The sequence below is a fragment of the Rhyacophila brunnea genome, unplaced genomic scaffold (genome assembly GCF_057557595.1).
Source record: "Rhyacophila brunnea isolate RB1 unplaced genomic scaffold, BYU_Rbru_1.0 scaffold_14, whole genome shotgun sequence".
In the NCBI taxonomy this organism is placed as follows: domain Eukaryota; kingdom Metazoa; phylum Arthropoda; class Insecta; order Trichoptera; family Rhyacophilidae; genus Rhyacophila; species Rhyacophila brunnea.
In genome coordinates this window covers 35,911,539-35,936,526 of record NW_028232796.1, presented here as the reverse complement: position 1 = coordinate 35,936,526, position 24,988 = coordinate 35,911,539, and the positions used below count along the sequence as shown (strand labels likewise).

The 24,988-nt window shown below is 32.5% G+C and overlaps 1 protein-coding gene across 2 annotated transcripts in view; it reads right to left on the bottom strand.

The window, feature by feature from the left end:
* The window catches only part of LOC147075914 (calmodulin), a 38,613-nt gene extending 17,292 nt beyond the window's left edge, over positions 1-21,321 (bottom strand). The window contains exons 1-2 of one of the 2 annotated variants that reach the window (XM_085942241.1): positions 21,229-21,321; positions 12,050-12,224 (exon numbers count right to left, since the gene is read on the bottom strand). In XM_085942241.1, coding sequence (XP_085798367.1) covers positions 12,050-12,224; positions 21,229-21,231 — 178 coding nt within the window. In that variant the 5' untranslated portion in view covers positions 21,232-21,321. Of the gene's footprint in view, positions 1-12,049; positions 12,231-21,228 lie in introns of those variants that run through there. The other variant, XM_085942240.1, reaches the window with a different exon arrangement.
* Positions 21,322-24,988: the final 3,667 nt, after the last annotated feature.

Below are 24,988 nucleotides of genomic sequence, written 5' to 3'. Positions count from 1 at the left end.
CCATCAATTTTCAGACACACGGTTGGGTGTCAATATAAAATGAAAAATTCATTATTTTTAAATGTGGGTGGGCACGTATTCTGACAATGTTTTGAATTGAAGGAGACATGTGACCGAAGGAAAAGAAGAAGTCATTTGTTTACTATTTGCTGTAATACAACATCGATAGTTCAATGCACATTTTCTGAAATGTTGCCAGAATAAGAGTGGCGAGAATAGATGTTGTCGGAGCAGTTTATTAATATTGACAGAACAATAATAGCCACATAGCAAGCTACGTAACATCAATAACTTGTTGCAATACATCTCTTTATGCAATGTCACTGTAATAGTAAAATGGGACTACTAACTGAATATTTTGATTTTGTGGGTTCATAGTCCGAATGCACTGTCAACATCTTCAACTCTATACGATATATGAATTCGGATCAGTGCAATCGGACTGAGCAGTGATCCTGATCAAGTTTGTTAAGATACCTACACCTTACCTTCACAGTATGAGAGTAGAATGAAATCATTAGTTATGAAATATACTCCATCAGTTTCAGACTTCAGAAAATATATGTAGTCAGTCAGCAATGCTAATAAATGGATTTTTTTGCGAGTTAATTTAATACAGTTAACATATTTCAAAGCAGTGATAAATTTATTAATATCTAGTTCAAGGCATTTTTAAAGACCTTAAAACACTGTAGAAAATTAAGATACACTAGAAAATATATGTACAATGTCTTTTGTGTCCTCAATAATTAACCACATTAAGATAACTAAAACTTTAAACATTAGAATAAAAAATCACTTTTTTACAAAACATTTTGTAGAACTTAATTCAAATTACTTATATTAGATATAGGTACCCGTTTTTAATTTTTAAAGTTGAAATATAACAACCTATAATTACTTTATGGGGGTGAAACGATCATATGGCATGGAAAAATGCATAGAATGTGGAGAGCATGAATATAATACATTTTTTTCCCGACAGATCCTAAGTAGAGAAGTGGATGTTAGCCACTTGTTCAACATGTCCATACTCTGACTCCAAACACATATTGGTAAACAATCCGTATTTACCAGGCCTAGGATTTTAGCCTTGGACCAACAACATTATAAGTAGACGCGCCAGCTGCTCAGCCATCGTGGGCCGTCAATATAACATGCATAGACCAAAATACAATGACAGCTACAATACTTGTTAATTAGTAATATCGCATTCCGGAATCATACGACATATTTAAAATTTATTAGATTTCCATTTTATTAAAATATATTTTTTTAATTGTAATACAATGGTAAAAGTATGCACAATATAAATAGTTGATATAAACTTATCAATCGACCTATTGTGAATACAGTATACCAGATACCTAGTAAGGTATATTGGATTCATATATTTTTTACTGACATGGCAAGAATTTTGTAACATGTGTTTACAAAATTGAATGTAAGGTTTTTTTTATATGTATTTAATCAATAATATAAACATTTGAAATGCTTGCAAGGCTTTTTGGTTGTTGTCTGCCTGAATCATCTGTCACTACTCATATTCGCATATTATTTAAAAATTTTCACTATCTGTTAGAGCAGGTGAAACGGCATTAAGTGATTTTGTGATATTTGATGGATCAAGCTCATAGACGACACTGAATCAGTCTACACAGATTATGTGCGAATTAGTTGAGTAAAAATAAGACCTGGATGTTCGAGACGGATGGCTAGCCTGCACCGAATCGTCCAGATGCAGAAAGCGTCTGTCTGACAAAATCAGCTAAAAGTTGTAGAGCTGAGAATGATGACCTTAATGCAATAGACAACAGTGGCTGTGTTAATAAACCTGAATGGAGAAGTAAATCTTCAAAATGATGATAACAAACTGACATAATCATGTATTATGAATGAAAGAAATAAAAAACGGTGAGGAAAATCGCTTGTCATTTGGCAACATTATGTGAATTTTTAACTAATGTCCATTAGTATCCATAACTAAGAAAACCCTGACAGAAACTATAAATTAAAAATATATCACTAATTTATTACAGAAATTTTCTCGTATTATTATTAATGTAAAGAGCTTTTTCCTATGTGGGGCAGAAGAATAATATAAATCGACATTGGATTAAGAGCCTCGGGTCAGGCGAGACAGAAGATGAATGAAAGCAGTCAGTGGGGGATAATTTCAGACAGATGAGCGCCGAACCTAGATGAAAAAAGATTAAAGTAACCTCACAAAATTGCCAAATTTAAGAAATTCTGATACGATGTTACATTTTATCTTCGGCCAGCGTATTGTGGGATATTTAAACGTATAGATTCCATTGAAATATACTGTTTATTACAATAGCCAGCACTCCACTGCTGTCAGTCATTCCATGCTGTATTGAATGCCAGAGGGAGATAGCATGCTCCATTATACCTGTCAGTGAGACAAATCAATAATGCACACAGCTGAAAGGGGAAGATGAAAAATGAAATACACCTGTCCCTCTCTGACTCAATGCACTTTATATTGCAGCAAGGATATTTGCATAACGTTTATGTGACTAATTATGACCATTTTCAATCACTAAATAAGGAGATATAATTCCAAAGATTGTTATTTACTTATATACATTTATTTAGTGACTTTTAGATGTGCAAAGTATGAATTATTTAGAGATTATCTTTGCCAAGGTCAATGGTAGCACATTTCCAGGTCATCTGTATTGAATGGTCAGGAAGTAACTATTAAAGTATGTAGGTATAGTAAAAGACTGTCTATTCAGAGTGCATAATTTATATCGCCTGTTAGCAGCCGCCACTGTTTGGTAAATGAATATTGAAGCCAGACCCGGGTCTCAAGTCAAATTTAAAGAGTTTCACATAATACTACTGCATAGATTCCCAAACTTTTTTTAAGCTCAAATATTTACCTCAGTAATAATAAAATTGTCAGTACCTAAGTAAGCACTTACCAATACATATTTTAATTTCACCAAAATGTCTTATTTTTGTATTTTAAAAAGGCAGTTTAGAAAGAAAAAAAAATATTATTACTCAGTAACTGAATTGATAAAACTATTAAATATTAAATAAATATGAAACTGTGGACATATTATATCGAATCAATAAAATTATATTTGGTGTTGTGCTATTATCAATTGTCTATATTTTGATACCCCAATTCTATAGGTTCTATAGGAAAACAACTCAAAATTTCAAGGTTTTGAGTTAATAATGCCATTCGATGTAGGTGGGGTCTTTTTTTATAATTCAACAAATCTTGTTGTGCATTGCTAAGTTCATTTGATTACACTTATTATTGCCCACTCATTCTTCTTGAGTATTGAAAAAAGAACGCAATACAATTTGTTTTTTACATTTGTTTCAAGGAATGGAGCCTGGGTGGGATCTCTTTCAAGCCAATAGCTTAATAATGCTGTACCTACAATATTCTGATGAGTGTTGAATACTATTTTTTTTAAAAAAGAGGTATTTATTTATAAGTTGATTCTGAAATGTATATACAAAAAAACATTCTTGGATGTTTGTTTATTGATTCAAATAATTAGTGAAAACAAAACACCTGTTACTTCAACTTCAAACACATGGGAATTATTTTGACTGTATACTATTTAATTCTTCAGTGCTCGATAGTTGTGATGATGACATGATGATGAATGATGTGGTGGTAAAAATCCTGTACTGTGATGATACAATTTATTGTTAGTAGGTGGCACTGAGTATACTTGAATCATTCAAATAATATGTTCAACCTGCGTTGGGCTCACAACTAGCAGAACTAGCAAAACCACAAGCCGATGCCAGCTTTAATTAATAAGGGGTTTGCAGAAAAAAATTGATTAAAACATGTATATCACCGATTATGGTGATAATTTGGAATATTTCATTATCGAATACAGTTGGATAAAACCATTGAAAAGTAAAAATGCAAGGACTTTATCGTGAAATGAATTTTCAAAATGGAAGCATACCTACCTGACGTTACCCAAATATTGTGCAAAGTGAGCGATGATTTTATTCGCTTCTGAACGTGGTCAGCAACCTTGTCAGATTTTTTTTTGTTACTTCCTAAACCATCAAACTTCACAGCTATGCAAAATGTTTATAGCTACACATTAGACCTCCATGAATAGCAGAAGTCTTATGAACTCCTTGAAACAATGATAGTATTTGAAGGAGAAATTAAAAATTCAAACTCTTCTAATGAAATATATCACTTTTGCACTACACATCACAAATTTATCAAAAACCACATTAGTAGATATCATACAATATGAAATCAATACTAGATTTTACAATCTAATTCTAATATGTAAGAATATTCAATGGATTTAAATACACAGTATCTGTAATCAAGCACTTCATAATACGATTAGCACAATCTGAAGACATTCTGGTTTTACTTAAATTACGGGAGAGTTTTGATTGTGAAAAAAGAATCATTGATAGATTAGAGTTATTGACCATCTATAAAACTGAACGAACTGATTTTTTTAAGTTTTGTGTGGGAAATATTATTTTCTAGTTTTCCAAACATCCTAGTAATCCGGCAGCATCGAGCTTTATATAGTGATATTCTACTGTTCTACTGGAAGCACTGTAATCTTACATAGGCTCCAAAAACAGAAGTAAAGAATAAGAAAAACACACGCAGTCACATTTGTGCAAAACTGACAATATCATCATAATTGATTCAAAAAACAGTTTCATTTGCAAGTCTGTCAGCTGTTAAGTAGGCTGACGCGATTTGGCATATTCTTTCAAAGAAACGTGAGATTTCCATTACCGGGAAATCATTAATCACGCAGCACAATGAATTAGCAACATTCGAGAGAAAAATATTACTGAAAGACATCTTTTCAGGCCATAGAAATTTCATATCACATAAAGCAAACTCATCTGTTCATTGCAAAAAATGACACATCATCATATTATCTTTGCAAAATCAATGAGCAATTATTACTCCTATATTCATAGGCCAAGTGTGTGAACAATAAAAGGTGCCATTGTCCCATAAATTTATTTAATCTGCCAGAGCCTGCTCATCCAAAATTTACTCTTTTATAAACAAATCAATGCAAATGAAAGTGATTGGACTTGTTAAGATGTCTAACCTATTCTTCGAGAAATGTCTCCACTTTGCTGTTGTATGCAAGTATTTAAAAGTGAATAAAAACACAAGATTCTTTTCAACTATAAAATTAGTGTATTGATAATGTTTCTGCTAAGACCTTGATTGTATTTCAAAATACATTGACATACCTAGTCAAAATCATGGTCAAAGATTATTTAATACTATTGAATCAATCATGATTAGCAAGTCAGTTACAGAAAATGAATAACTTTCTACTTAAAAAGGTGGGCAATATTCACACCTGCCGAGATATTAATTAATTCAATGAAACTTTATGATAGGTTCGCCAAACTATAATGAATCAAGTATAGCTTGAAGCATTATTATGGCAAAATAGATTTATATGACATGGCAAACTACCCTGTTATGAAATTCAGTCAATCATAATAGGTTTAGTCATTTTATCGATATTTTTCTACAGTAGAATCCTCCTGCCCTAGAGAAAGTTACCAAGTACACGTAGTAGTTAGGGAGTTACCCTACTCGAATTTGTGTAGATAATAATCAAAATGAATGACACCAAGATAAGTCATGGGGCTCCAACAATGGATATGACAGCGGGTAGCAGTCAAATAAGACATAGTAAGAGACCATTCTAATTACGGTGGAACAATAAAGATAAATTTAAACAACCAATCCATTTTAATCAAGCGTTTTAGAAGTATACATGAATGCAATTATTATATTCAACCAAATAGTCAAATATAAAAATGACACAATATTGCTCAAGATAAATTAACTCCATTTACATGAAGGACAGATGCCCTTCTATAGAGGTGAACTAGACACGAATGAAGCGCACTGTAATAACCATATTGGGAAGGTAGTACATCGGTGACCGGCTTGCATTAGTCACCCGGTGCCGAATCGAGATAAAACATGTGGGCTCTCGGTACATTTATAATGTAATGATATCAAAATGTTGCAAAACATGTGGGCAAAGCAGTGAAATACTGTTTTGATTAGGTGACATAAAGAATTACAGATGTTTTCAACTGATCTTTAGAAAGTTTAATGTTGTATAGTCAAATGAAAAATCCTATGATATGGGATATAGAGGTAAAACATGGTAAATAATGGTGAATTTATTTATCAGCATAATTACTATTCCAAACAAAATATTGGAACACATTCTTGCATAGACAAATTAGCTTCTGGACATGTAAAACAAAGCCACATTAAATTATTGTCTATCTACATTTAAGAGATCAATACAATATTGCAAAAACAGGATTTTATTCAGTCTTTAAATATTTATTAATGATTGTGTATAATACCTATGTATATATTGTTATAAAAAGAAGAGTGTCACAAACTCTTGATGACAAAAATAAGGAAATGAACTGATTGAGGGAGATTAACTGCTGCTGATATATTATACTTTGAGGAATTTTATAATTTCTTTATTTTTTGGTTGCTACATTAGTCAGGAATCGATAAAAAAGAAAAATCAATTGGTCCAATTCATTTAATCAGCTGTAGACTAAAACTAATTATTCAAAAAAGAAACACCAATCCATATTTTCAATTGTTATATTGGTGGACAAAGTACAGAGAAACACAATGTTATTTTGCAATATGATAATAATTGTTGCCTATTCTTGTCGACAAAAAAATGTTCAAAGGAAAATTAACCACTGAGATATTATAATTTGAGAATTTTTTCTATATCTTTGGGTCGTATATGAATTTGAGTTTTTATAATCTCAATCTGAGTAAGTTGGAAAGTACTGCATCGCTGTAATGAATGCACACTATAAATACACTGAAGAGGAAGAACACATGTAATTGTGAAGGCAAATGTGTGCGTGACTCTCAAAACTGACTCTAGAGAAAGCGTGGACGTCTAATTTTGGAATGCCGTTTTAATTGTTATGCAAAATTCCAGTCAACATTTTATTTCAGTCATATGGGTGATGATTTCAGTGAGAACAGTACAAGACAGACTTCGGCATGATGTCATAGGCTTCTTTAGATATGACCCAGACAATTAAGTAGTCACTGTTTTTCCTATTGAATGAATAGATAGTAATATTTTTTTCATTACATGTAGGCGTTTGTTACCATGAGACCGAAATTTATACCATTCACAAAAAGAGTAAGATTTCATAAATAATGACACATCAAAAAGTGCATTATTATAAATGATATCCCGATCTTTCTTAATGTACCATATATTTCATGGGGTTGGGAATCTGATGTCAACAGGGTAAATTACTTCAAATGAAGTAAACGTGAAAACTTTTGGTGCAATGATGGCACAAAAATCTATAAAACAAAAAATCATCATGAGGCTTTTTTTTAACTAGCCTTATAAACTTGAAAACAGTGCACAGAAATCACTTAGATCCCAAAGACAGCATCCAAATTACTCTGACCCAGCAAACAGTCCTGATATTGACATGGTGTCAGTAAAACATCACTTCATTTTAGGATGTTTAGTATCATTTAAAAAGATTTTTATATAATATATGTATACAGTAAATATTATAAAAAGGATGACCAAAGTGACATGTGCTGCGTTTCATAATTGTGAATAGTAAAAATTCGTGTCTGGAAACTTGTACACATGCAGTTTGCCGTATCACATTTCAACGTGAAATGTTGTATCGAAAATATATGGCCTTATATTAAAGACCATCCGACCTCTTTGGGTCATTACTGACATAAAATTAATGTCTAAATAAAACACGGTTCCTGACGGTTTACACTTTACAGGAAGCCAGCAGCAAACAAAGTTTGAAAATAGCCGATACACTGGATTATTTGTTAGGTTAGGTTAGGTTTTCATTCTTGAATTTAGCCAAAATCAGCAATGAAAATTGAATTCATGTTCATATTGAATCTAATAAAATTGGGGACTGTAAAGTACCTATACAGCCATCTCTTTTTAATAAGAAAGCTCACGGCGAACTGTGCCACAGTGAAATGTTTTGCGTACAATTTACATGTAACCGTAAAAAATATCTGAAATAATTGTAACAAGTCATGTGCCTGTACCTGCCCACAGTGTTTAGCTGTATATCTGTAGCTCTTGTCAAAAAGTAGGGGTTCGTTTCCATGGTTAAAAAATCATGTATTACACCAGTCTCAAAAATTGCTCAAGATTCAAAAGCAAACCGATTAACAAAATATGTATTTGATTACAAGAAATTGAAAACTCAATAAAAAATAACTTAATTGGTGTTTTGAAAATGTTTACTATCAATAATGAATAAAGTAGACACAGCTGTCGATGAGGTTATTAAATGTCAAAAGGAATTGAATCAACAAAATGTTTAAATACTTGATGAGATTCTTTGCTCTAATTTCATGTCACTGAATGGAGTTCAATACTTTGTTTACTATTTAATGTCAATAATCAATAATACTCGAGTGGTTGATTTATAGAAGGAAAAATGAGTCACTGACTGACTGATTGTGCATTTGCCCCTAAAATGAGGTGGTCAGTCTTGGTGGTTGTAAACAGTGCGGCATTTGTATCAACCCAAGGGCAAAATGCCACTTGTGATTAATGCTATATTTCCAAGACCACTCGAAATAAATCATATGAAACTTTTACCACATAATTATAGTTAGCAGATCAAAATGAAAAAAAAAAGTTATTTCTCAGCTTTTAGAGCAGTGGTTCTTAACCGGTGCACCGCTAGCTTGTTCTAAGCACACCGCGAAAAAATGATAAAATCAGAAAATTCGGCGAAACAGTGAAGACTAAAAAGTCCTTCGCAAAATTATGGCAGCTGACGAAAGGTCTAATGTGAATTTTCATACCAAGAAGAAGAATTGGTCACCTTGGTCATTCGATCGTACTTTAAAAATAAAATTTTCTGAAATAACTATGGAGAAATTTAGGATTTCTGTCCAAGACGAATGAATATTCAGCTCTCATGAGGCTATTATATAGACTATCAAATATTTCTAAAATCTACAAAATCCAACAATCTCAAATAGGTATTACATTAATTGATTTTCACATCAAATAAATTTTATTTTGTCAAGGATAATTTTAGTTACAGTTTTCCATATAATATGTATATATCTTTTCTTTAATATTTTTTGACTGTTATGTAATCTGTATAATTTGTAATAAAAGTTATGTCCGCATATTTTACTTTGTTATCTGACCATTTGATTTTGGTGCACCGCAGTTTTCTCTTATGATCAAAAGTGCACGGTGACTTCGAAAAGGTTAAGAACCACTGTTTTAGAGGCATGATTTTAACTCAGGGAGAAAGGTTAAATTACCCTAAATGGGGTAAGTAAGCATGAACATTAAGGGTAATGTAAAGCTCGAAAAAAATATTAAATAAATGTACAATCAGTTTTCCTTATGTCAACACTTCTCATGGTAGTTGAAAGCGAGACAGATCCCTCATATTTTAGAATGTTATTACAAACTGAAATGACAAAACTGCTGCTACCTTTTGCAACAACCGGCTTTTGAAAGTAAGGATTTTTAACGCTTATAAATTTAAAAACAAAGCTTAGAAATAAGTTTAACTTTGAAGACATTGTTATGCCATCAAAAAGTCCTGGTACCAATGTCCTTTTTGTCAAAAATAAAACACCATTTCATTCATATTACAGCATGTGTATAGATTTTTGCAAAATCTTTATCGTAAGAGCAATTTACTTGAGTCTGTTTACTTTGACGTTTGGTGGGATACTTAATATCATTTAAAGATTCAAACACATAGATTTTGGGCAATACCCAAAAAAAAAAATCGATGATGTTACAATTAAACGCCATAGAAAAATCAAAAATACTTACAATCCCATCTTTACCAAAAGTATGAAGTAACACACTATTACTGGATTACTATTATCCGAGTGGTCTATAGATAATACGAGATGAAGATTGTTTGATGGGGTACATACACTGATACAGGGGCTAATTATAGATGGATTATTAACTGTGCTAATATGCAAATGATGCCACGCTTCAAGCGAGCGCCTATATCTCTTTGCTTTTCAAAAATAGTAAGTAATAAGTAACGCGTCCAAAGGTGATTAAGTCCAGCGGCAGCATAATCAAACTGGCTGGACACATTTCTGGCCCATTAACAAGCAATATACGAAGTCGTTTGTTCACGAATGCAACCAATTTCTGAATAAACATCGAATGTAATGAGGTGCCCAAACTGCTGGACTACTGCAATGGTCTTTGGCAGACTTACACAATTGATGGATCAACAAAATAGCTGGTTTTAATCTACATGTTGTATAATGCTATGAATTTAAATTGGAATTCAATCCAAAAGGCTGCCTGAAAAATTAGTTAAATTCATTGTTAAACATTTATTGATATTCTTGCTTGTACCTCACTAATTTTTCTTAGGTAGGTATATGCTTTATGTTTTCCAAAAAAATGTTTAATCTAATTTTTAATTTTAAAAAATATAGTCAAGTTTATAACATTTATAAAGCAATACATAATGGTCTAATATAGACAAATTATCATAGTTGAAAATGATTAGTGTCATACGAAAATAAAATAAATTGGGACCAATCATGATATATTTTCATAATAATGGCTGGCATAACATACATAGAGTTATTTATCCCTTATAATAATAATTTGGCTTCACAGTGTTGCTATCTACTGTGTAAAAAACAGAATTAAAAAGATATTACTAATGTTACAAGGTTTAAAATAAATATCCAGTAATTGGAGAAAAAAAAATGGAAATTATAAACAGCTATACAAAGGAGTTTGTATGAGGAATCGAGAGAATTATTTAGCTCCAATAAAAAAAACGGATTGAGAGATATATCATGTATGTAAGCTTTATTCAGAAGTTGATTCAATGGAAAAACATACCATGCCATTTTCAAATCAATCAATGCACGTTAATTATGTTAAAGGAAACGATTAAAACATAATATATTCATCACAGCTTTTTTCCACGTCGAAAGACGATTCAGCCAGTTACTTATCTGCGCACAGAGCATAGCATGCTAATGGGCCCCATTGATTGCCTTATTCTCGGCTTTAATCTGAATCATGGCATGTATCGTGCGCCAATCTCATTCAGATGTGATGAATCAATTTGAATAAATTTGCATCATGTGCCGGTAATTTATTTATGTATGCGAAGACTTCAAAGATAAGGCTTTGAAGATGTGCCGGGGGACATTGTCTCTCAATAATCAAAGGGGCGACGATTAATTTTGACCTTTATTAAGTATTTAGAAGGCCCTTTGATGATGCAATTTCAAGATTGAGTCTCTTATAATTCTAATAGTAAGCATTACATGGGAGTCTCTGGATGAATAGCTACTAATAATAAAAAATCCCAGTACTAATGAAATCAAATTACAAGTAGCAATTAATATAGGATAATGATTTGATGGGCCTCTCTGAGAATGCTGCTTTCACATTAAGTGAAATACAAAGAAAATACAGGGATTTGCAACAGTTTTTCAAATGAATAAAAGAGAATAATATGGATCTTTTGAAAGATATATTTTTGTACTTTGAAGATAAATATTTTTATGAGTTTTACTTTTAGTTCAGAGGTTTTTCTAAAAGCCTCATCGTGAACAAGAGAAAAAATTTTCATTTCAGCAAGTGACATTCTATTAATAGTTTAAATTTTAGGTCTGTAATCTTAACCAAAATTTGTATGAAAACAACAAACTGGCACTGGACTATGTTAAAATAAGACGTATTCAGAGATCAAGCCAGATATTCCGGAAAATAATGCCGTATGTTGCTATAAACCAAAGTATATACTAACACATTAACCACTGTTGTGCGCATTGTGATTATTATGTTATTTTAATCCCGTCTCTTCGCCACTGGCATTATTAATTGAACTGAGATATTTGGCGATGATTTATGGTATTATCATTTACTACCGTCGGGGTCAACTGCCTGAGCAATAATATAATAAATTGATATGTCGTGCTTACCGTCTGCGTCTACTTCATTGATCATATCTTGGAGTTCAGCTTCTGTGGGGTTCTGTCCAAGTGATCTCATAACGGTTCCCAATTCCTTGGTGGTGATGGTGCCGTCTCCATCCTTGTCGAACAATGAAAACGCCTCTTTGAACTCGGCGATTTGTTCTTCTGTTAGCTGGTCAGCCTGCATTACAAAAAAGAATCATTAGTAAATTATACAGTTAAACCACAATTTAAAGTAAATATTGTAACACAACTGATCCTCATCAACAGCGTTCAAATTGAGCATGTCCACCTCAGACAACGAATGTCTACGGACAGAGAATTCATCACGATAGAACTAAACTGGCATGGATCATATTCATGTCCAAAGGTGACCTATTGAATATCAGTTAAAAATTAACTGAAAGTGAAAGAAAACTATGTAAGTAAGTAATATATGAGGCTACGGGAATGATAGGTATACGATGTAATAGTTTTCTAAATATTTATTTATTTAGGTACACAATACCTAGAGGTCGCTCGGTCAACATGATAGTCAAGTTCTGTAGAAAGCAACGCTAATGATTGAGAATTGGAATTGTCTTGGAAACGCCTTCTTCCAACAGTAGATTAATCCATACCGATGACAGTAATGGCTGTTAAATATTTGTTTTTTTTTTTTTTAATATCAAAATACTTCGGATACCAGAATTTGTAATAAGTAGAACAGGTCATTTGATTTCCTTGAAAATTTATCCACCTTCATATCCCTATGTAGGAGATAAAAATAGACTATTAATAATTATTGTAGAGAAAGATGTGAAAGATTCGTAAAGAAATGTGTAATCTTAATATATTTTATTGCATTATTTGGCAAAAAAAGTCCATTCACTTACATCTGCTTCTAGAGAAAAAAAAAACCACACAATGTCAAGGCATTTCGATGTGATCATTAATTATTATGCTTTGATGTTATCTTATTAATGTATAGCTTCTGTAACTGTGATGATGTAGAATTGTCAGATTTTTTTGAACATGAATGAACAATAAAAGAATGATTCCACAGAACCCAATATTCAAATGAAGACATTACTTTGTAAATAGATAAAAATATCCATTTTCTTACAGGAATTGATGACCAAATAACTTTTCCTGGAAGTATTAAGCAATACGAATAAAATAGACACATTAAAATTGTACTGTGAAAGCATCAACTTATAATACGGGGAATATTTTGTGTTGTTCAAAAGAAATAATATGAACCTAAACAAAAGAGTAAATTCAATGAGGGCAAGTAGTCTCTGTCTGCACAGGATAAATAAAGCTAATCAAACAACATTCTAAGCAAACTGAATTGGAAGTGGAATGTCATTTTTAATAAGAAAATTAGTCCAATTTGCCAGTTTCCTTCAAAACATACTAAGCACAAATGAAGTCAGAGATTAGGCAAAAACCCACAGAGATATTAACAATTATTTAAATATTTGAACTCCTGCAGGGTGAACAAGTGCCGGGGTTAATGGAAGATTAACAACTTGAGTGTTGTCAAGTGTTAATTCTTGTTGTGGAAAGCCATTAATTATATAAAGTAAAACAAATTACACACCTAGAACATCATGAACCACAAAATTAAACATAACAGTCAGGGTCACTAATTATCAGCTAATTCTGCTAATTGGTTAAGTTTGTGCCACTCCCAGCTGACGAAACCGTTCCTGAATGTTATTAATACAGCAGAATCTTGACTATCTGGATTTCAGTGACTATCAGTCCCATAGCATTATAGAAAAGCAGCATGAATTAATAGGGAAACTTCCAATAATTAAAAATTAGACCTCGAAGTCCGATATTATCGAAAAATTAAGTTTGTTCGACAAAATAACCTCGTATTTCATAACCAGTGTTAGCATATTCATCGATTAGACTGATTAGAGAGATTTTTAAAATATTGTTTTTATTACGTTTTTTCCTTTCCCTGATCATTCTTCTCAAACAGACTTACGAGATTTTAATAGTAAGGTGACGATATGGACTATTGAACAGTATAAATAACACACTTTTACGAGGAACAGTTGTTAACAATTCGCCCAACCCATCGGGTGGCTGATCTGAATTGAATAAGTTTGAATTCAATTACTATTTTCGCCTTTAGACAGCGCACATGGATGGATTTACACTAATAGAGGCTATATTAACATATTTTTAGAGGAATGGTCGTCAGCCATTCACAAAAACTATTAGGTCGCTGCTCTGGATCAAATACACTATGAAAAACATGTCATTTTCTCCATATGCGAATTTTAATAACTAGTATGAATAATGTTTAATCTTGAAAAAAAGAAAATTAGCCGCTTTTCCGGATTATCATAATTTCCCAATTAGCTCGGAGGTTCTATTGTAACGTTGATTGAGTACCTCTCCTAGGTACCTACTTATATCATGTTTATTTTACTTACTAGGTATTTGATATGGATAGATACAGAACAGCCGATAATAAATAGAATTCCAATAGGCTATATCCCAATACAGTAAATTTTGACACAGGGTTTTGAATGTCAAGTGTCCTACGAAAATGAGCCACGCATCATAGACGTGCAATAGTGTGTGTATTACACCAATATTAAATGAGCGTCAATGCATACACCGAGAGCAGTTGTCAGTTATTGACGTATGACGCATTATTGACACGTGTTTAAATCTATGCCGTATTCTTCCTTACTCGAGATCGGTTGTCTGCTCCTCCTTACCCGTTAGGTATTTCAGTTCCCATTATTTCCGAGTTCCCTGTGGATAGATAGATACCTATCGGTCAACTTTTTTTTTAACGTTTTACCGCTATCGTGGTTCCAATAATATGTAATCTGGTCGGTCACGTGGATTTCTCACTAAAACACGATGCACTATTATAGATTATAGTTTATACCAATGCACTGGACAATAACCAGCAGAAAAAGAAGTTTTCGCTGCGAGTTTAAATCTAGTAGATTTATAACAATGCCATACAAACTTATTTAATATTCGATTTACTTAATAGGTTTTAAAAAGTACAAAATTATCATTTTTTGACAAAAAAAAACTTATTATAAACCTCATGGAAAATATTCCACAATATTTATTAGACAAAGCAGTTTTAAGAAATATTTTTAATAATACGTAAAGCGATAGTAGGGCAAGGATATAGAACGTAGGGCACCATTGAAAAATTGATCAACTTGCATTGCTATTCAAAGGTATTGCAAGAAAATAAATTGCCACCTGAGCACATACTATTATGTAATCAACTATTTATAATTGATCACTTATCCATCAATTTAATAGGTACTTATAAATAGAATCGGTGTTTTATAGTCATTATTTGACATGAGAAAATTTACAGGTAGTATTAATAAATACAGCTAAATTATTTTTTTATTTTTTTTCCATGGTTCTAGAATTAATAAAATTTTAACAAGTTTAAATTTGATCGCAAACGATAGTTTAAATAATCTCAGGGTGCCAATAGATAGACCCAGGTAAGAAAACAGAATAGGTATGTTTCTACCAATGACCTTGACATTGGATGACCTACTTTGCGAAATATTTAGCTAAAAAAAACGATTCAAAGAAAATTTATTATCTACTTCCTCTGTTGAGTACAAAAAACGACCTTGGGTTGGGCCTTCGTTAGGACTTAGGTTAAATAATGTTGTTGGTAAGTAACTCCCATTGTATTTTGCGAGAATATACTATTGTATTCGATGACAAAAAATAAGGATATTTATGGTCAAGTTTAAAGTCGTTAATAATTATCCCCATAAATCATACAAAGGTAGAATCTAACTAGGCACCTACTAATATAATAAATTTCGATAATTATATCAAAATAATATTATACATTATAAGACTACAGGAAATCTGCGATTATTTTTTAATCATACTCCTACATGTCGCATTTCGCAATAAAAAGCGAATACCAAGCATTGTAAAGTATTTTTAAAATGATAAAATAGTTTTATCAATATCATTATCAAATCTCTTGGTAATAAGTGAATACCACAGACATGACAGAATTTGGGAGTGGCAATATTCAAATAAGCGGAGATTAAAACGAAGGTACCATCGAAGAAATTCTACAGACATGACCTAGGTATTATTAGGTGAATCGACTCAAATGTCGAATGATCCAAGAAGAGTGGTGATAATTATATTGAATGCTTACATTTTGTTGGCAGGCACGTGTCCCACCCAGAAATGCAGAAGAATTTCAATGGAGTGAATGCATAACAGTATCTACATTCTACACGAATCTGACATAACAGTACCTGTGATTTGATACAAGTTTGTATAGTGATAAAATGTAAGAGAAATTCTATTAGTAATACTATTAAAGCATTTTCAGAGTATGATTATAATTTTCGCAATGTTAAAAAATTCATTCCATGTGGGTTGTAGACTCCTAATGACGAAATTGAATTTTAGAGGTCATGGCAACCAAATTAAGTATTCACGATTTTAATAATTCGCCGAGCATAGCGTATTCTCATGCCACGAAATTACATTTTAAATTCAATAACATGCATCTGCAGAGTACCATATTATTCACAATGAATACTAAAGATTTTCGGTATTTTGTAAGTACATTTACCAACAATAAGAAATAACTACGTAAAAATGTGAATCAAAGCATTGCACTGTAGAATACATATTTTTGTCATTTTTATACAAGGGTTCATCATAGGTATAAACTTTTTGTATTTGAAACAATTCAATTGTGATACTGGATTGTATTGTAGATATGTATTGTATAATTGCATCAATCCTCACATAGGTATATTGGTAGAATGAATAGCCTACAAATCCTTAAATCACAAAACTTTTTTAATATGCAACCACAACGAACTGCATCTCCATCTCTTACACAGCTTGTATTAAAATTGGTAGATTATGGGTCCTTTATGCAATGACATTACCTTTGTGTCACTTTCATAAAATGTTTAGTCATGCTAGATCTGAGAAGATTTTCGTCACAATGTGTCATGATGACATATTTCCATGTGAAAAGTAGGTAGGTACCTACATTCTATAGAAATTTCCTGCCGGATAATCAATGTGAGCGTCTCGGATCGTCCACAGGTACCTAGGTCTTAGTCATAACTGCGTTATTCATATGGGTAAATATAAATAAATTAATAAAACATATGGACAGAAGCAAGATTTTATGATTGGCAATTTAAGAATATTTTATAACGCAGGTTATATTTTAAATGGACATGGTATTTTTTTATCGAAAACAGTTTAGAAGTTATGCCAATATGGGCGTAGGTATATAACTGGCCATTATAAAACTGAATACGGCTACTTAATTTACTTGCGGCATAAAAGGCATTCAATTACATTATTGTTAGTTTCACAAACGGCAGTTATCTTCATCCAATATTTAATTTTGCCAGTTATTCGGCTGTGAGCAAATTTGCTCAGGAGATAATGTATATTTAAGAGCAAGAACAAACAGATAAAATACTTATGAAGACGTTATTAGGCCCCTTCCAACAGGTGTTTTGTTCAAATAATCCAAGGCTATTTAGTGCGAAAGAGTTTTTTTCTCTTCATACACGTTAACTGAGCAGGTATGACTAATAAAAAGATATTTTTTGCACGTTAAATTAGCATTGAAACAAAACAACAAAAATACTTGTAGGTAGATATTTCAGTAATGTGAAAAATTACTTTGAAGTTTTACCTATGTTTTTGAAGTCACAATAGTTCTTAACATTCAGGCCGTGTTACCTGCTGAAAATCTTCTTAATTAATCTATTGTTAGACCGTACTCAGTACTGCGAGTTGTAATTCATAAATTATAAGCAGAGTTTGAACTGCGTTTAGAAAGAACAATTTTATTAATTGTGATTTTATATTTAAAAAATCTCTGCAAGGCATTTTTATCTCAGCAGTGCAGTCCTGGCAAATAAATCTCGGAACTGTTGAATAAATGAATCTGCAATCCGAAATAGGTACCTCGCAACTAATTGGATCATTAGCCATTTTTAATGAATTCTTCAGCTTTACTTTCATATTATTCTGACTCTATAAGAGGTTTTCATCAACCACGACCCTTCCGTTAATTGCGTGAGTGAAAAGAAAACACCCACTTTAGTTATGTAGAACAGCTTGCAGTGCAGATATTTTTTTCATATTGACAATGTTGGATGCAGAGAAGAGAAAGAAGATCAGATACGCAAATAGGTAACATAATCTGGTTTCTTCATTCAATCAAATATTCAATTAAAACATTGCATTCCAAAAAGACTGATCTAAGTACACTACATCATTGGGGGGAAAGGAGTAGGTATAAAAAGCATGATTAGTCGGATGTTCAACCAGTTGGGTACCTAAATGACAAGATTAAGTATCTGAAACATTTTGTGCTCAACAAACGATTTTCTTGTACATACTCGTAATATTATCAATGAAGTACTTACAAAATTTACCTAATGATGGCGATAAATGACTTTCGAATATGTCTAGTAAAAGTAATATTAATGCCAGTCAAGAATATTGGTTAATAAAATTGTCATATATAGATATGCGATGACAGTACAACAGTCCACCAGCTGGAGGAAGCCAAGACTAACTATATACTAGGTATAAATCATCATCAGAAAAGTGAGACATTATGACTTGCCCCAATATCTATTGTATTAGGGAATTAATATTATAGCCGAGATCTTATTAATCATCACCCTGTTTCTTGGTTTGCTGTAACGGGAAAATGACAGATCATACAGATTCAGACACTGTGTAGTTTTGGTTTTCTCATTGCCATATTTTAAGAATCGGTTGGCTGAAGTCTTTATATACCTAGATAGACCTTCAAATGAGATTGACTCCAACTTAGGTATTGGCACTTACACGTCACGTCAGAACTGAAGTGGCGAAATGCACAATATAGAATGTGTGAACATAACTAGGTGCGTCTTTCCAAAGAGATTTTTTGGTCACTTCAAAGTAAGTAATTCATGATAATTTTATAAAATTACAGTAGGTAAGTACTTAGGTAATCCATATGATTGCATGGTAGTCACTTACTGTAACTCAAAAATAAGAAGGTTGTGTTCGGTTACGGATTGTTTTTGTCAGGGCTCCGGAGCGCCGTACCGGTTCATAAAATCCTCAAAATTATTGCTCTGTCTTGTGAAAATATTAATTTGACAGTCTGAGCGAGATATTTCATTATAATAAAAAAAAAATCTAACACACTAATAGATAGCAATCTTACTATTTTCGTAAAATTATCGAGCGCTCCGGTTCGTAAAATTTTCCATTTCGAGCGCTGGTTTTTGTCAATGATTAGTTTGGTTTTTGATCTTCTTCAAAAGACGTTGACCACAAACGGTGTAGGAATAGGAACTGTATTTTTACCATTAAATACCTACATCTACCTCTTGGCTGTATTCCGCATTAAAAAAAATACTTTAATACAAAACGAATTTCCTTCGAATGGCAGAGCGAAGGCGTGGAAGAATCCATAAATACATAATATCTATTATAAAATAATGATAACTAATTAAAATTTATGAAACCATGTTGTACGTAATTGTTTCGTAATACGACCAATTAAAATATTATCAAATTTACCAATTCGGGTACGTTTCCGTTACGAAATTAATTAAGTACCCACACTTTCACTGCTATAACTTGACAAGCAAGTCAGTGACATTTTCAATTAGTATTGCAATACTGAATAATTAGAGCCACTTATGTTAATAAAAAGAGTTTTAAACAATTTAATAATACACCTAATTGCTGCTGCATACAGAAAGAGTGGGTAGAAGACAAACTGATTTGCATTTGCTGATGATTGAATGGAATTGTCATTAAAATAATATGACTTTGTAGGCAAATATACCTATGAAGAGATAAATACTATTTGATGTTTCATTATTCTGTAGGTTTATTTATACTTTATCGCTCTAGGAATAGTAAACAATGCTACTGTATCCACTTGTAAATATTGGCATAAGAAATTAAAATATTTGCAGAAGTTTTATTATAGTTCGTGTACCTATGTAGTAATTATTTTCGTGTTATCGGGAGAGAGAGGAGAGCCCACAAGGTTATTGTCATACCTATCCGCATTGGATGTGTGTGATTCTGATAAGGTAATTGATTGCATATCGAACTGATAAAGATCTTTGTATTTAGTCATTAATGACGAATCGATGCGGCAAAATAAATATCCGCATTACCGATGTAGAGATAATGTTTAAAATACTAGTGAAACCCGTTAATTGATTTTCTAGGATTACGCCCACAACGACCAAACGAGTCAATGACAAACGTTCACGAGTTTACCGTAGTAAAAACAAATAATCACTCGCTGTTAGGACGATTGTACCACGAATTGAAAGCATGAGAGTATTGTGGGTGAAACAGATAATTTAGACGTGTGACTCAATTTGTGAAAACGCAATGCATGTAGACTTAGTGGAAAATCAATAATTTCCAAGCGCCCCAACAGTTGGTTATGAAGATTAAAGCCGCGGCCTCTTTCGAATTACAACCTGACAGCGGAGGCTAATCCCCTGCTTATCACCCAATGCGGAAGAATTAATCATTATGCGTCGAAAATACCACATAGTTTCGTTTAATGCATCGTACGAATATTAGAAGGTTAGGGCAGCGAACATATTGAGAAATGGAGGACGCGCATGCAAATTTTGACATTCGAAAAAAAAACAATTGATATGCGAATAAACCCGTTCCTTCCCGTGTGTTATCGCATACGGTTACAGGAAACCAGAATATCCTGTGTATCCAGATTGAGTGGAGATTTCATTTATAATGAATGCGTCACCGAGAAACAATGAGACAGTCCGTTGGAGCAACGTCATTTTACCGGTACCACCTAGCGATTGTAGATTCACAAACGCGAAACCCTGGCGGGCAATTCCATTGGAAATGTCAAAATATACGTTGCCCTTCGGGAGAGGCGAGCTAGAACACACAACAGATAGATGAACCCGGTTATTTGCGGATAACACCGTTCGAGTATTCGTAAGGCGGTATAATGCCCCGCATTGCGGCAAAAAGAAACGACCGTTCTGATAATGGAACCCCCCCGACACATAACACAAATTTCACCAAAACATAAAAAATATAAGGATATTCCTGTAGGATGGACCGCTGTGAACACTTTTTTGACACGGATGGCGAAAAATAACACTCACCATTGTAGATTAAGATGGATAATCCGGAGCTACACTAAGTTCGCAAGACACGACACAGAACCGTACGAACGGGCCGATGAGCAAAACACTACTGCTGCTCCGTCGCACCGACAGTCCCTGACACAACCGTCCGAACTGAAAATTCGTATATTCCTCCGCGACCGGCACGCGGACTATTTACACTACTTTTTGAATTTCGACGGGATCGTGGCGCACAGTCCGTGATGATTTTGGTTTCTAAAATTTTATTTATTTTTTAAAAAAACTTTCGTCACAATGAGATGGAGGATTCGCGGGGAATTAATTCAATCCGCGGATGTAAGTCGGTTTTATACTGGTTGGGTGCGGCTTGTTTACAAGACTTCCTCTGCGGATCCCGCTCGCTGATTGGCTGCCACGCACCTGCAATGCGTCAAGCGGGTAGCCGGCGATAGAGATGGCGGCAAACGGGCCGAGCATTGCCGCGTCGCAGCGCGCTCCGGCGGACGCGCATTCAACTAACCTGCCATGTTAAATTATGCGGCAAATTCAACTGCTAAGGCTCGCACAATGCGTAGGGCTGCCAAATTTCATATTTGCTCGATTGCCTGGATACAAGAATCGTAGGTATGCATTTTTGTGCTCAAACCATATACATTAAAGCAGTCAAAAAGAAAAAAAAAACAACATGTCAACACATTAACATTAATCCGATGTAAAAATACGAAAAATCATTGTACATAGATAATATTTGAAAAGCAACCGTTGCGTTGGCTCTTTGACTAAATTATCTAAATTTATAATATAACATTTTCCTCTGAAGATACCTAGTAAAATATGATTATTGAATAGTTTCAACTACCTATCAATAATTTATTCTTTACCAATTTTTATTTTTGTTAAATTAGATAGGTATGTATATTTACAGTCTCTTGATTGTCGTCATAAGTTAGTGTAATCATCTAAATCTAAATGTTGCTAACTGTCAAATTATTTTTTGTAAAAACATTGTACCTATTATTAAAAATAAAATACAAGATATTATACCTAATACGTATACAATTAATTTACTGTACAATGTAATGATTGGACAATAAAAAAAAATAATAATTAATAGTTTTCTGACTGAATTCTAACTATATTGTAATAGCCCAATTGGAATCAAATAAGATTCAAGTTACGAATACTAAAAATATTAAGTATAACTTTTATGATATACTTAATATACCTACATTGTAGTTTTTCTTGTGACTTTATTATAGAATTATTATAAAAGTAACCTTTTTTCATAAATAGGTATTTGAACTTTTTTTATAAGGCATATAAAGAACTTTTGTAATCTTGCCACCACAGAAAATTGTTGTTCCTTGCTCAACAGCCATACTATATTATATTATAGGTAAGTAGGTACCTACTTAATATTTTTTAAAGACAGGGGTGTAATAATTATTTATTATTGCGAAGATTAGTTCGCCAACCCTCATGATAAATGCCGTTTTGTCGCAGATTGATAAGAATTTCATAATAATATGGCTTCCACCACCGGCTAAACTGTATGCGATAGATTTAATTCGATCAAAGGCTTGAAGGCCATGAATTTAACCCGCATCATTGGGACTACGCCGTTAAGTACAGTGCCGTTCGTAATAATTCCCGAAATATTAATATCAATGATAACAATGATATTATTTTTTAACCCTTAATACCGACTCAATGCAAACACATGCTATTAGGATGAGTGTTTATAAAATTATGTTTGTTAAATAATTAGAATGGTACATTCTTAAATATTGTCAATTATTCGTTGAATATAAGAAATAATTAATAATTAAGATTATTGGCAAGATCAAGTAAGTTACAACAGAAAATATTGGAGTGATCCGTGACGTAGGTTAGTAATAATAAAATTAAAGTAATAAATACTTTAATTTAGAATACAAAAATCGAACGCCTACAGTAGGGAACTCAATTTGGAGAGCGCTTATGAGCAGGTATTAAAAAGGCCAATAGTTAAAGTTTGTCGCAATTAAGCATGGCAGTCGTAGCATAGTCGTAATGCACAAGGTGCGATATCCAAAAGACGCAGGTTCAACCTGCCGGGTGTCTTACTTTTTTCAAAAAAGATTTTTTCTATTAGCTATATTTTCTCATGAGTGTTTTCAAAATGATGTACGTTCAATAATAAGAATGGTACATTCTTAAATCTTGTAAATTATTCGTTGAATAAAAGAATTGTTAATTAAATAACAAACAGTTCAAAATGAAAATGTTTGTAAGTAATATTATCTATTTCATTAATTTTATCGTAGGTACATACCTACAACCTGTTTAGACAATTTACAATTTTATTAACAACGGATATGTATGTTTACAACCGTAAATTCAATTTACAACTGCCCCCCCCCCCCCCCCCCCCCACCGAGCTGTTAAGTATGATCTAGCTTTGTGTCCCTTTTCACATTGACTATTTAGCCAACTTCTCTGTTTATTCTTTAATACCAAGGATTAAATCTCTTTCTAATAGTTATTCTATTGACATGTTCAATACCTCCATTCAGGCGATCAAGCATTGCAATAAATATATCTTTTCTGGTGTCTACATATTACTCAACTTCTTTTCATAATAGCGCCTTTACACTTGCATGGATTTACTGGCGGCAATAGTGATTATTTAAAGTATCGAAAAAATCTAACTGTCACATGAAAATTCAGAAGCTTCCAAACTCGTTTGATTCATGCATGCAATCTTGCCAACTGGAGGATAATACATTTTTATCCATACATTTTCTTACTGACGACAGTAAATCCATGCACGTCTGAACGGGGTATAATTCGATTGTGTGCTGCTTTTCTGTTATTGTTCTTTTTGTGATCTTTTTTTTAATATTTACTTTACAGTAAATTGAATTTTGTTGATGTTGTATAAATTTATATAAGTATTAATATATATGCCGTGCATAAACATATAAACAAATGCTCGAAAAAGAAAATGTAATGAACCGAACCGTTCAATAATTTTCCAAAAATATTAAATTACTGTGATACTGACCGCACCTAAGCTTCTGACACGTATATTTGTCGACGCTGCAGGCGAAAATATTTTATTCTACGAAATATCATGTAAAAATAATGTATTATTATATATATATTTATATATATATATATTATGTAGAAAGGTGAAGCCTGCGACGATAAACCTAACTCCTACGGAATGGTACAAAACTATCAAAATTACATTATTAGTAATAGGTAACTGCCTAAGTATAATTTTGAAAAAAAAATGCTAAGTATCTGATATTAAATTCATTATCATGCATTTATAAAAATTCATAATAATCATTACCATTGGTGTGAGAATGGGAATAAATGACGTTATTTTATACCGGAATATTAATAATGTGGGTACATATTAAAAAGTGAGATTATGTAGATAGGTGCCTATACGAATTAAGAACATGTTTTTATTTATTAATTTTTGTTATTTATCTAGAATTGTGAAAGCTCACGTCACATTTGCAAAATTTCCATAAAATTACATAAGTAGGTACATTAATTAATAATTAATTTTTGTAAAATAAATTATTATTTAGTATAAGTAATGTACTTACCTAAACAAATTTTAATTAGTACCTAGTTCTGAAATTAGGACGAGACTAGTGTCCAATACGTGTTACTTTTACTTAAACCTATGATAACATACTCTGTAACAATAAACAGTAGTATATTAGCGAAAAAAGCGATTTCATTAAAAGTTCTCAGCAATAATATTAGAGGTTGGGGT